The following is a 14,430-nucleotide window of genomic DNA, read 5'->3' as shown; positions in this document are numbered from 1 at the left end:
TTCGGCTCATGCTCGGCTCGTAAAGAGCTCATTCGAAATCATAAAATAGGCTTGACAAGCTCGAGCATGAACAACCAATGTTCGTCTCAGCTCGGCCCATATAGGCTTATTTATTAATAATAAATATCACATATATTTTATATTATAAAATGAAGATGATTGAAGTGTTTGCCCTGCAAGCAATAAGTTTAGAGATAAAATCGTATAGATTACAAGCTTGCAACAATTATTTGCTTTATAAATGATCTAGTTTGAGCTTGGTTTAGTAGGTTTAGAGTTCAAATTCTATTATTTTTAACTTTTAAAATATATATTTTTTGTAAATGAGCCTGCTCTCGTTTAGCTCGTGCTTTTCATGAGCTCAAGTTTGGTTCGGCTTGAGACAAGAAATGAGCCAAGCTTGAACATCCTTTGTTCGGTTGGTTCCGCTCTTTTACCAGCCCTATCCAGAGGGAAGGCATTTGTTTCACCTACTATGGGAACATGACACCTTTTCATATGAAAATGGCCCATTTGATCACTGAAACAAATGAAGTATCAAGATGACTTTTATTTAAAAAAAAAAAGAACAGTTTGATGCTACAAGGGTTCCTCCTCCGCAAGATTCGTCTACAGAGGATGAGAGAGGGAATAAGATTAGAATAAATGGAATAGTTGACTGACAACATATACTTTATTTCCTTTTCATACTCTACTAGTTAGGTCCATAGTTACCAGAAAACGGAATGGATACGAGAAGCAATCCATGAAGCGGAAGTGACGAAGGGAGTGTTAAAAAGCAATACGAAGCTGGAAGCGAGATATGGTTACAAAGTGATTATGCAAGTGCATGAAAAATAAAGAGGAAACATATAGAAAGCAGTATGAAGCATGAGTGGAAGCCAATAAGATATCACGTGAACACCAATATAAACAATATAAAACCAACATGCAAGCTTGTTACAAAAAAAAAAATTTAATTTTCTAATATGAAAACCATATGCAGGAGGAAGTGAGTGGGAAGTGACAACAAGCAAGAGAAAAACTTCAAGGAAGCCAATTTTTTTCACTAAAGAGAATAGAGTTTCCTATATTTTTGGAAGCGGGTTTTCCAAAGCTGTTCCGCTTTCAGGAAAATGAGTTTCCCCATGTAGCAACAAGCATCTGGTACATAAGTGAGGGCGTACCCAAGTTACCTGTCACATATATATATATATATATATATATATATATATATATATATATATATATATATATATATATATATATATATATAGAATATGAGAACCAATGTGTGACCTGCAATTTTCATGAATTCTTTGTTCTTTTCTCTTGAATCTAGCCATCCAAATGTGATTCGAATGCTTGGTTTTATAAGAGCCCGCTCTTGAATTATCCAATTTCGATGCATAAATGAGATTTTTTTAAGACTTTAAAAATCAATGGCTCATAATCTTCATAAATATTCAAGCATTCAAAAATTACATTTTTTCATCGAAAATACACAATCCAATGGTTGATTCCTAGCAAATTCACCATGCCAAGCACATCCACATAGTTAGACTTGCAAAAAAAGTATTGAAATGCCCATATTTCTAGTTCTCATATTGTAGTGACTATATATATAAGGTAACTGGAATATGTAAACCAATGAAATATGTAAACCGGTATGCACCAAGATTTTCATAGTTTTTTTTTTTATTTTTTCTAAAATTTCACTATACAAAAGCGATCTAGATGCTTGGTTTTATAGAAACAAACTATTATATCATCCAATTAAAATGTATAATCTTTTAAGGCTTGAAAATCAATGACTTAGAATTTTCATAAATATTCAAGCATACAAAATCACAGTTTTTGATCCGATTACTATGATCCAATAGTCGATTCCAAGCAAATGAACCACACCGAATGCGTCGGGAGGGTTAGATTTGCAAAAACCCTATGAAAATCTCAGTCCATACTGGTTTACATATTTCAGTTTCCCTATATATATATGAAAAACATGTACCAGTGTACAGGAATCGAATGTGTGCCTAAGTTTAATCTGTGCAATTATTGGGTTTTTAGTGATGGTCCTTAATGATCTGGGTAGAAAACCAAGCTTTAGCACAGGTCATGACTGCTGCTAAACCCTTTTTTTTGGCTTAACGCCCGCCTGTTGCAGATCGCAGGCATGTGTGTCGATTTGCTCGTCCATTGTTACAGGTTATATATATATATATATATATATATATATATATATATATATATATAGAGAGAGAGAGAGAGAGAGAGAGAGCTAATTATTTATTTCCATCTGTTCCTTTCAGAATTATTATATATGTCAAGCATCTACAAGAACATAATAGGAACTATACCTCCTTCTAAGCCCAAAAGAGGTCATTTCTGTGTAAAGTCCGACAGTGCTATCATATACATAACATCCTAAGCCGAAACAGGACTGTATGGGTTAGATAGAATGTTGCACTCGGGAGTTAAGCCTCTAATGCAAATTCACTTGAACTATCATATACATAACATTTTAAACATCATGAAATTTGAAAATATTTTTGTGCCAAGTTATGAATCAAGTTTATTTTATAATGACCCATCTCCAATAACATTTTCTGAAAATTATGCCATGGTGCCCTCTGTTTACAAGCAAGCAAAATTCCCTTGTGGGGTGGTGTGAAATGGATATTTTCTCTAAAATGGTAGAAAGCACTAGATAGAGTGATTTTATTTGCAGGCACCCTTTACCAATTTGAAAATTTCCCCAGCCAAGTCCTGTGCACGATATTCTGGACCAAAACATCTCACGAACTCCGTGTTTGGATTTATCAAGTACCTATTAAAGAGTTCAATAGGCTGCATTAGCTAAAAGGAAATGGATTCATGACTAATTTGAACAACAAAAACAATTTGACTTTGTGTGCTATTTACATGTTGTGTGACAAATCCACCAGATAATCTTGACCATCTTCATCTAGCTTCTTAAAAAAAACACGGTACTCCTGTGCCATTTGTCTTATTGCAGAAACAGGTCCTGTTAATCCAATGATCCTAGGGTCGATCTCTGCAGTCAGATAGCATCATTCAGTACTTCTATTTATTTCATGTAAGAGACCCAAGTACGAACAAATAAATCTCACCTGTAAGATATGCACGCAATTGGGATGGCCCATCACGTGGAGGATCAATGGTGATGAAAACGGGCACTACCTTCAGGTTATGCTCCCTATCTGATTCTCATTGAAGATGAATCAAGCATTAGATAAAGGAACAGAGACGAGGACCTGAGACACTAGGTGGAACTGCAAAAGAATGACCTAGAGGATAAACAAACTGAAAAATAACACTGCACTACATTTGTGATCAAGAACTATTATAGCATGAAATAACCTTTCAATGTATTAACAGTATTGCAGAATGACTTAGAATTTTGGAATGGTCTGGCACTGAAACTAGTCTATTCCTGTCGGGAAAAACAAAAAGGAATAAAAAAAGTTCATGACTTATGAAAATACTTCTAGCATAGTAGTCATTTATTCCACTAAAGGTGAAGTTAGTATTTTAATAGGATCTCAGTAATATTACAGAGAAAGATTCAAGAAAATGGTTGAGTTTTTAGAGAACAAAAAAAGGAGAAAAATAAGAAAACACTTAGAAGATAATGAACAAAAAAAGAAAGAAAAAAAGTGGCTGAAAAAATAAAAGTTGACTGCATAAGAAGCAGGAGGGAGAATACATAAAAAGCCTTTTTATTTTCAGTCATCATCATGGTGATTGTAATGTAGAGTCAATGAAGTCATTACTTGGATCTAGTTTAATACAATTTGATGCTAAAATCCTTGATGAACGTATGTTGTGTTATCATGGGCAACCCAAATATTTCTAATTTGTTGTTAAATTTCAATGAGACGTACAACAGTTTCCTTCATGAAAATTCATTTTGCCATCCAACACCGGTTGCTTCTTTCGTTTGTTTCATTTATTATATCATTTTTGTTGATCACATTGGCCTAGTTCTTGAAGCACAACTCAAATGTTAGTTAATGTGCTAAGAAATCTCAGATCTTCTATTGAAAAGCCATTAGATCAACATAGAGAGGACTTGATCCAACCTTAAGTTAGGACCAATGGATTGGCAGAACTTATTATATAAATAAACAAATACATACATACATATATGGGTAAATACTTGCCACATTTGTTTTTTTGTACAATCTAGTAGAAAAACATGTTTTTCACTTTTTTTATGGATCTAAATCTATGGATATGGTTTGGCTGGTGGAAAACATTTGAATCATGCAACTATGCCATGTAAGCAGGTTTTCAAGGGCTTAGAAAATTTGACGGCTCATGATTTAACAAAATTTCACAACCCAAAAAAAAATGCTTTTACATTGAAATGACATGTCCAAGGTGTGATCCCTGGCAAACAAAAAACAAACCATGTTGATTGCATTCACGGGGCTAGATTGAGTAGACAAAGCTTGTATCTATGATTTCTAAATAGATAGAGAGAGAGAATACAGGTTTTTGACTAGAAGACCACAATGCCCTTGTACAACAAGTACATTACAAGGGAACAACACAAGGAATTACAATTTTACCCCTGACATGAACCAACACTCCTATCTGGTTTCCCTCAGTTGTGCACCTCTTCTTATCATAAACAGCTTGTCTTATAAGAACCAATCATGCCTTTGTAAGTCCTTTAACAAAAATATGAATAACCTGATTTTTTAACCTACGAGTCAAACTAGAAACACTTTATCTTCATTATGCTCTCCGCATGCAAAGTTGATAGATTTGTAGGCGTTTCATTATTCCATGATGCATAAAATTGAGTGCAATCTTAATTTAACATTATATATTACATAAATGATTGATCCCTTAATGCCTTCATTCCACAAGCTGAGTAGATGCCAAACCCAAGTGATCTTTTTACTTTTTTTCAGAAGACCAAACCCAAGTGAGTTGAGTAGTGAGTGATGCAACGGTTCAATATTTGGCCTCTATACTTGACCTTATTCATTGCTTTCCATTCTTTCAAAATGTGACATGGATCTCCTCATATCTAGTTCAAAAAATTAATCTACATAAAAAAACTCAGTATGATTAAGGGGATCTTTGTCATTTTTGTGAACCCCACACTATCATTATGATCCCCTTGATGCATCTTAATATTCACTTAACTGCTTCCCGCTCTCCAATCCTAGGATCATGTATGAACTGTGAAACCTAGTTAACAACATATGATGCATCAAGACGGGTGAACATTAAATATTGCGAAGTGTTAGATCTGTATAAATGAGGGTATTTATGTAATATATAATGTTATTTATGTCTGTGTTATATAGTCCTGTCATTAGTAATGGCAGCTCTGCAATATTTGTTTCAATCAAGTCTAGGAATCTGTCCAGAAACCCAATTATATATATAATGAGATACACGAGACCTGGTGTGACGTCTCAAATCCTTAACTATTGCCCCCTTTTCTCTCTTTTCTTCTCACCACACAATAACTCAAAAGGTCACACGGTATAAAAGCGGGAGATGCATCCTGGTGGTGGCTCTGGTACCCGACTCATCAGGGTGTACCCGAACCCACCCGAATAACAAAGTGTCAGGTTTGGGTTTTGCTGGGTCACGAAAATGAAATCCCAAACCCGGATCTGTATAATTTCAGAAGTTTTCTTTTACTTAAAATATACATAAAATACTTGAGTCAAGTCAGGTCGGGTCTGGTTGTTAAATGTATTAATATAAATATTATGTATAGTTTGTATTTTAGGTTATTTTTGTATTATGCCTATTAGAGGCACTTTTGTCATTCCCTTGAGAAGCCGTTGGAGCTAGCCCAACAGCTAGTTGAGCCATCTCTCCTTCCCTTATTTGTTTATATCACTGTCACCGATATCGCCAATATTTTGAAAATATCACGACTTACCGATATTTTAAAGTAAACTCCGCCTGTGTAGTTATACACTGCCGGTCCCAAGCCCGGATAAAGGAGGAGGGTTGCGGTAGGCCTGTGACAGCCAGCATAAAAACTTTGTCATATCCTATGAAAATGAACCAATATGAGAATTTCGTTGGGGCGTTCCCTACTGAGCGACGCGCTGTACTCTCTAGGCCCGGAGGCAGTGATAAATGTGCAAGGGTTGCTAGGTCGTCGCCCAGAAGCGACGCGTCACACCGGCGCCCGGGTGTGGTGTCAAATAGGCAAGGGTTCTCTCACTTTGTTGGACGGGTGGGGGTAAAGAAGTTAGTCCAAGACCATAAAATTAGGTTAGCCACTTGGAACATAGGGTCTTTAACTGGTAAGTTGGTAGAGTTAGTAGATGTTATGTGTAGGAGAAAGATTGATATTTTATGTCTTCAAGAGACCAAATGGGTAGGTGAGAAAGCTAAAGTGATAGAACCTTGGGGATATAAGATTTGGTATACAGGAATGAATAGGAATAGGAATGGAGTAGGGATTGTTATGAGTCGTAAGTTTATAGATAATGTAGTTGAGGTCCGTAGGAAGGGTGATAGAATTTTACTTATTAAATTAGTATTAGGTACGGATATTATTAATATTATTAGTGTTTATGCACCTCAAGTAGGTTTAGATGATTCCATTAAGCATCAATTTTGGGAAGATTTAGATGGAGTAGTACAAGAGACATCTTATGGAGAAAAGCTTTTCATTGGCGGTGACCTTAATGGACATGTAGGCATTAGTAGGGATGGATTTGAGAATATCCATGGAGGCTATGGTATAGGAGAAAGAAATGAAAGTGGAGAAAGGATTTTAGATTTTTGTTTGTCCTATGATATGATCTTAGCAAACACTTGGTTTAGGAAGAGGGAGTCTCACCTAGTAACATTTAAAAGTGGGGTTAATACGAGTCAGATAGATTTTTTCCTACTTAGAAAGAGAGATAGGGGTTGTTGCATCGATTGTAAGGTTATACCAGGAGAAAGTGTAGCTACACAACATAGAGTCTTAATTTTAGATCTTAGAATTAGACAATGCCGCAAAAGGGATAGACATAGGATAGATCCTAGAATTAAGTGGTGGGCACTGAAAGGAGCTAAACAAGGAATGTTTGTAGAGCAGGTAGTTAAGGAAGTTGATTGGTGTCTCGAGGAGGATTCAGAATCAATGTGGAATAAGATAGCGGGTGGTATGAGAAAAGTAGCTAAGGAGGTATTGGGTGAGTCTAAAGGCGGTGCACCACTAGGTAAGGATACATCATGGTGGAACGAGGATGTCAAATTAGCTATTAAGGTTAAAAGAGAGTGTTATAGAAATCTAAGTAAGAGTCGTGATAATGAGAATTTGGAGAAGTATATGATAGCAAAGAAGGAAGCTAAAAAAGTTGTTCGAAATGCGAGGGCTAAGGTATATAAGGAGGTTTATGACAAGTTGGATACCAAAGAAGGCGAGAAGGATATTTATAGGCTTGCAAAGATGAGAGATAGGAAATCGAAGGATTTGGGTATGGTTAGATGTATCAAAGATGAAACGCAAAGGGTTTTAGTCAAAGATGAGGAGATTAAGGAGAGATGGAAAGATTATTTTGATAAGCTATTTAATGATAGTCATGCTCAAGATCTTGGAGACTTCTCCATTCCTTTTCATGAGATAAATCGTGACTTCATGCGCAAGATTCAAAAGAAAGAAATTGCAGAGGCTTTGAAGAAAATGAAATCAAGAAGGGCAGTTGGCCCAGATGGTATACCTATCGAGGCTTGGAAATGCTTGGGAGAGAAAGGTTTAGAATGGTTGACAAATCTTTTTAACTTGATTTGGCGAACAAATAAGATGCCTAATGAGTGGAGGAAGAGTACTTTGGTGCCTTTATATAAGAATAAGGGTGATATACAAGATTGCACAAACTATCGTGGTATAAAACTCATGAGTCATACTATGAAACTTTGGGAGAGGGTGATTGAGTCTAGGTTGAGGAAGGTTGTCATGATATCGGAGAATCAATTTGGTTTTATGCCTGGAAGATCAACTATGGAAGCTATACATCTTCTTAGACAACTTATTGAAAGATATAGAGAGAGGAACAAAGATTTGCATATGGTTTTTATTGATTTAGAGAAGGCATACGATAGAGTACCTAGGGACGTTCTCTGGTGGACAATGATGAAGAAAGGTGTTTCTCTCAAGTACATTAGTATAATTAAAGATATGTATGAAGGAGTAGTAACCAATGTCCGCACTTGTGGAGGGGTGACAACCAATTTCCCGATAACGGTTGGGTTACATCAAGGATCTGCTTTAAGCCCTTTCCTATTTGCGATAGTGATGGATGAGCTTACGAGATCAATTCAAGAAAATGTACCGTGGTGTATGTTGTTTGCTGATGATATTGTTTTGATTGATGAGTCTAGAGCTGGGGTTAATGCTAAGTTAGAATTATGGAGACAGACATTGGAAGCTAGAGGTTTTAAGTTGAGTAAGAGTAAGACTGAATATATGGAATGTCGGTTTAGTAAGCAACGAAGTAGTGATGGGAGTGTAGTGAAGCTTGGTGAGCAAGATATATCGGTGAATGATTATTTCAAATATTTGGGATCCATCATTCAAAAGTATGGAGAAATTGATGGAGATGTAAATCATAGGATAAAGGTTGGGTGGATGAAATGGAAAAGTGCTACTGGAGTGCTGTGCGATCGTAGAATGCCATTGCGGTTGAAGGGAAAGTTTTATAGGACGACTATTAGACCCGCTTTACTATATGGTACGGAATGTTGGGCTGCCAAGAGACATCATATTCAAAAAATGAGTGTAGCTGAGATGCGGATGCTTAGATGGATGTGTGGAAATACAATAAAAGATAAGATTCGGAACCAAGAGATACGTAAGAAGGTAGGTGTTGCACCCATTGAAAATAAGATGCGAGAGAATCGTTTACGGTGGTTTGGACATATTCGGCGAAGGCCTAATGATGCTCCAGTTAGAAGGTTGGAGAAATGGGAAAATACATTAGTTAAAAGAGGTCGGGGTAGGCCTAGGAAGACTTGGATGGAGATGATAGGAAAGGATATGAATGCTTTGAACCTCACCGAGGACATGGCGTTGGATAGAAATGATTGGAGGAAAAGGATTTATGTGGAAGACCCAAAATGAATTTCTTTTTTGGTTCATATCGCTGACCCCAATTGTTTTGGGATGAAGGCGTAGTTGTTGTTGTTGTTGTTGTACCGATATTTTAAAGTAGCCGATATTAAAGGTACAATATTTTCAAAATATCGCCAGAAGACAAAATATCACGATAATATCGCGATATTTTGGGGAAAAACTCTTTTTTTATTTTAAGTTTGCATTTCCATTTTTTTTTGTTTCTTTTATAGTTTAAAAACTTTAAAACATGTTTCTTTATATTTTTGGAAGAAAAATAATGCAAAACTTATTATTTTCTTAGCTTTTTTGTTGTTATTTATATTTTTTTCAATTTTTTAAACTCCCGAGATTTATCAACTTTTGAAAATCTCTCTGAGAAATACCCTCGCCGAGAAATTACCTTTAACGATACAGGTGATTATGGTTTATATATACGTGGGGTTTCACCCACATAGGAGTGTGCTTTTCTTAAACATTTTGTTAATAAAAATATATATTTTATATTGTGTTCAGCCCTTAGTGGTTTGTGCTTGTGAACATTATTGTGTTATTGTGTTTACCCATAATGGTTCTTGTGCTTAGCCCAACAGCGGCCTTGTGATTGTGCTCTCTCTCATTTGATTTCATTACATGGTACCAGAGCCAATAGGCTCTTGAACCTAGTGGTGAACCTGGCGTGGATCATTGTGGTGCTTGCGCCTTTTTTTGGATAATGTGCCAAAGCTTCAAGTGATAATCTTTCTTCATTAAATTGCTCATTATGGAGGAGTTTGTGTTCGTCATGCCTATCGAGTTGAATGGCTCCAACAACCGCACTTGGGCTTTGAGAGAGGATTGGGTGCAATATAATTGCACAAAATTTGTGCATTAAGCACCCAATCGCCATCCATCAGGTCTTGGGCCCCACACCTGACAGGCATGTCCCCAAGATGGAAGGTGATCAGGTGCTTAATGCACAAATATTTGTGCAATCATATTGCACCTGAACTTTTTACCTTCGGCTTCTACCATGGAGAACCACATCTTGTTCAAAGGTCTCATCAAATACATTAAGGGTGATTGTCTAGAGCCTCAACTCTCATTTACGAAAAAGGTGTGCGGATGCGAGTGCAGATACGGGTGCGGATGTGGCGATGCGACACTTTAAAAAAACTTGGGTGTGGGGAGGGTATATATATATATATATATATATATATATATATATATATATATATATATATATATATATATATATATATATATATATATATATAATTTTTAACAATTTTAAGTTAACACTGTGCATGTGTGTGCATTTATGTATTTATATATAATATAGATAAAACCGAACTTGGTTAGGGTTTACTGAATCTATTTTTAGACAAAACTGGACCTGAGTGTGGTTGACTTCACCTGATCCAAAGGAAGCCATGTCCAAGTGTTGCACCAGCATGGGTGCGGGTGTGGTGCCCTATTAGAAGAGTCTGTGTTACATAGAGTGGATAGGAACATAAAATTCCTCGATGAAGATGAGAAGGTCGCTGCCACTCTTGAGTTCAAGAAAAGACACATGGAGTGACGAATGAACGATGCAAAAATCTTTGGGATAACTCCATTCTTGATAGTGTGGCTCAATTTAAAATTGCCAAGGAAGAATGAGAGTTCTTAAGAAATATGTATACTATGAAGGACATGACTCATTGATGGAATCTCCACAAAAGAATCATGTCCTTGAAGCAAGATGATAAATTCATTCGGGATTATTACAATGAGATAGCCCTCCTTTGGAGGGAACTTGCCGTCTTAGAGCCTAAGTGGGAGATTCCCGAAGATCTTCGCCTTAGACAAGAACTTAAAGGAGAACAATTCTCCGTCTTCCTTAATGGTCCAAGGTCTGAGTTTGAAGGTGTGAGAATGATGCTATTCCACAATCCTAAAATTCCTTCTCTCCATGAAACTCTTACCGAGTTGAGTATAGAGGAAGGAAGATTAAAGGAGGACAAAGAAGACAAAACAAGTGACACCATCCTTGCCGCCTCCAAGTTCGGTGCCACTATCAAGACATATAGACCTCCACACTTTGGAAAATAAAACATCAGATGATCAAGGAAGATTATGTCATTTTTGTAATGAGTCGAAGCATATCAATTCGGTTTGCCCAAAACTTAAATGAAAGGTGACTTCGATTGGAGACACCTCCTCCAAAACATGCAATGATGCCAACAAAAAGGGTGGTGAACTTAAGACCTATCTATTGTACAATTGGCGGAGGCTCCACAACAATTTTTCAAGACATTTAATCCTACTTTTGGGACTGCGGTCTCATCCTCTTCTCTGGGTATGACATCTTAGATCCTTGATTTGGGAGCCTCTTTCCATATGACACCTAATAGGTTTTCTATTATCCAATTGTCGCACCAATACAAAATTTTCTAATGTTTGCATAATCGCTAACACTTTAGAAATTACTAGCATTGAAGATTTAAAAAATGATTTTAAAATTTTCTTTTTTTCTAAAAACTGAAATTATTCCAAAATAAATTTAAATTTACTTTCGGTTTCTCAAATATTCGATCGTGAGTATGAAATCTCCTTCTAATCCAAGGGTTGCTTGGTGTAGGATCACCAGTCACAAAAGTTGATTGGAGAAAATCATAGAAGAGATTTATACTATATGGACTTTATATGTATTCTAAGTAACTCTTTTTGTAACTATGTCTAAAGAAAAAAAATGAAATTTGGCATAAAGATTAGGTCATCCAAATGTATTTAAACTATCTCATTTTCCTTTTTTGGAAAAAATTTGTAATGAGAAACATTTTGTTTGCAAAGATTGTATACTTAAAAAAATGAAAAAATATTTTTTTTTTCCTTCTAGATCTTATGAAACTAAGAGACCTTTTGAATTGGTGCACTCGGATGTGTGGAAACCCGCTCCGGTCATGTCTAAAGGAGGATTCTTCTACTATGTTACATTTATTGACGATCATACTAGATATATTTGGATCAATTTTCTTAGGAAAAATAGAAAACCTTCTTTTTTTTAAGGATTTTCATAATTTAATTAAAAATCAATTTCAAACTAACATTCTTATTTTCATTCGAATTCAGGAGGCGAATATCAAAAGAATGTAACTATTACTTAAAGAAAAATGGAATTTTACATCAAAGATCTTGCCCAGAAACCCCTCAATAAAATGGACTTGTCGAAACAAAGCATAAACATATTATAGGGACTACTAGAACACTTCTTATTTTAAAAAATGTTCATAAAACTTTCAAGCCAAAGCCGCTCTTATTGTCGTCTATTTAATAAATAGAATGTCATCTTCCGTTTTAAAAAACATCTCTCCCTTAGCAAATCTTTTCAATGTTGAACCGGATTTTAAAAGATTAAGAATTTTCGGTTATAAATGTTTTGTTCTTTGTGAAAAAAATGACAAATTATCTCCTAAAGCCATTGAATGTGTTTTTTTTGTTATGGAGAAAATCAAAAGGGTTATAGATGTTATGACTTAAAAAATGAAAAACTTTATATTTCTAGAAATGTTACTTTTCTTGAAGATGAAAATGATTTTGAAAAAGATGTGACTAAGGAAAATATTGATTATTCCTTCTTGTTTGATTCATTGCCTAAGGAAAGGAATGAAGCATCTAACATTGATGAAATTTGTGATGTTAATAATGATTGCATTGCTAATAATGATAATTGTGATGATTGCATTACCAATAATCCTAGCAATGATGACGTGAATGATGATTCTCCAACCCTTTCTAGAGATAAAGATAATATTAACAAAGCTAATGATGTTCAAGAGCTTAAAGTCTATTCCCAACATAATAAGGAGGAACAATCATGTGCACTCGATAAGTTCATGCAAAACCAACCCAAGATATGACCAATCTTAGGAGATCAGATTGTATATCTAAGACCCGTAGTAGATTTGTGTCATATGAGCCCTTTTTCCCAAAATATAGAGGTTGTCTATTAGCTATTCATGCCTTTCATGAACCTTCAATATACAAAGAAGCCTAAGATTTATCCCCATTGGGTAGAAACAATGAAGATTGAGTAGGATGCCCTCTATAGAGCAAAAACCTGAGAAATTGTGAATCTTCCTTTAGGAAATAAAACCATAGGATATAAGTGAGTATTCAAAGTCAAAACCAGGAGTGATGAAACTTTAAAAAGTTTTAAGGCTAAGATAATAGCCAAAGGGTATGCTCAGGAATATGAGATTGACTATGAAGAAACCTTTGCACATGTAGCTAAGATGACAAGTGTTTGGACTCTCATAGTTGTAGCTTCTATTAAAAAATATCTAATTTACAAATTAGATGTCGATAATGCTTTTCTTAATGGAGATCTTATTGAAGAAGTGTACATGGATCATCCACTCAGGCTTGATATTAAGGAAGGTAAAGTTCTTCAACTTAAAAAAATTTTGTATGGTCTTAAACAAGCCCCTAAGGCTTGTTATGACCGCTTTAGTAAGTTACGATTGGTCTTGGTTTTATATCTTGTTATACTGATACAACTTTCTTTGTCAAGAATGCAAGAACGGTATCATTATTTTACTTTTATATGTAGATGATATGATGATTACTAGTAGTGATAGAAAGGGAGTTGAATTTATTAAAAATATTCTTAAAAAAAATCGATACGTCTGACATTGGCTTTCTAAGGTATTTTCTAGGTATTGAGGTTGCATATTCCCTTCGAAGATATATTTTGTTTCAAATGAAATTGACATAAGAGATTGTTGCTAGGTCTGGGTTGACAGATGAAAAGGTTGTGGATACCCCTGAAGTAATCAATGCTAAAATGAGGGCTAACAATGGAACTCCTTTAGAGGACCCCACTCCTTATAGACAGTTGTCGTACATAGCATCAGTCAGTTTCAGTATGCACCCACATCAGTTCACATGAGTGCAATCATGCAGATCATTCGATATGTTAAGAGCACTTTAACTAAAGGATTATTTTTCTTATCTTCCTCTTGTTTAAATTTAATTGCTTATATCAATTTTGATTGGAGAGGCAATCCTAATTATCGTATTTCTACCACAAGATATTGTGTGTTTTTTGGTGACTTCCTTATATCCTATGTCACCTGGGTACATGTTAAAATATATGTATACTCGTGTGTGTGTATATATATATATTTTATGTATTGTAATAGTTAATTCCATATAGGGGTATTTTGGTCTTTTCACTTATAATAATAATAGTTTATTAGAAACAACTATTAATATATTTTTAATATTCTTTATTTATTTATTTTTACTTTTTATATTTTGTCTAACCTTTAGGCCCCCCTACCATAGAGTCGTTGGGGCCCCAATGGTCATAAATA

At 35.2% G+C, this 14,430-nt stretch overlaps 1 protein-coding gene across 1 annotated transcript in view; it reads right to left on the bottom strand.

The window, feature by feature from the left end:
* Nucleotides 1-2,468: 2,468 nt before the first annotated feature.
* LOC149816619 (protein HCC2-like) overlaps nt 2,469-14,430 on the bottom strand; it is a 44,666-nt gene continuing 32,704 nt past the window's right edge. The window contains exons 5-7 of the mRNA XM_089986848.1: nt 3,114-3,203; nt 2,905-3,037; nt 2,469-2,809 (exon numbers count right to left, since the gene is read on the bottom strand). Coding sequence (XP_089842974.1) covers nt 2,701-2,809; nt 2,905-3,037; nt 3,114-3,203 — 332 coding nt within the window. The 3' untranslated portion in view covers nt 2,469-2,700. The remainder of the gene's footprint in view (nt 2,810-2,904; nt 3,038-3,113; nt 3,204-14,430) is intronic.

Source organism: Nuphar pumila, chromosome 14 (genome assembly GCF_984573655.1).
Source record: "Nuphar pumila chromosome 14, dmNupPumi1.hap1.1, whole genome shotgun sequence".
NCBI classification, from domain to species: domain Eukaryota; kingdom Viridiplantae; phylum Streptophyta; class Magnoliopsida; order Nymphaeales; family Nymphaeaceae; genus Nuphar; species Nuphar pumila.
Note: the sequence above shows the minus strand (reverse complement) of the source record. Positions and strands in the feature narration are given on the sequence as shown.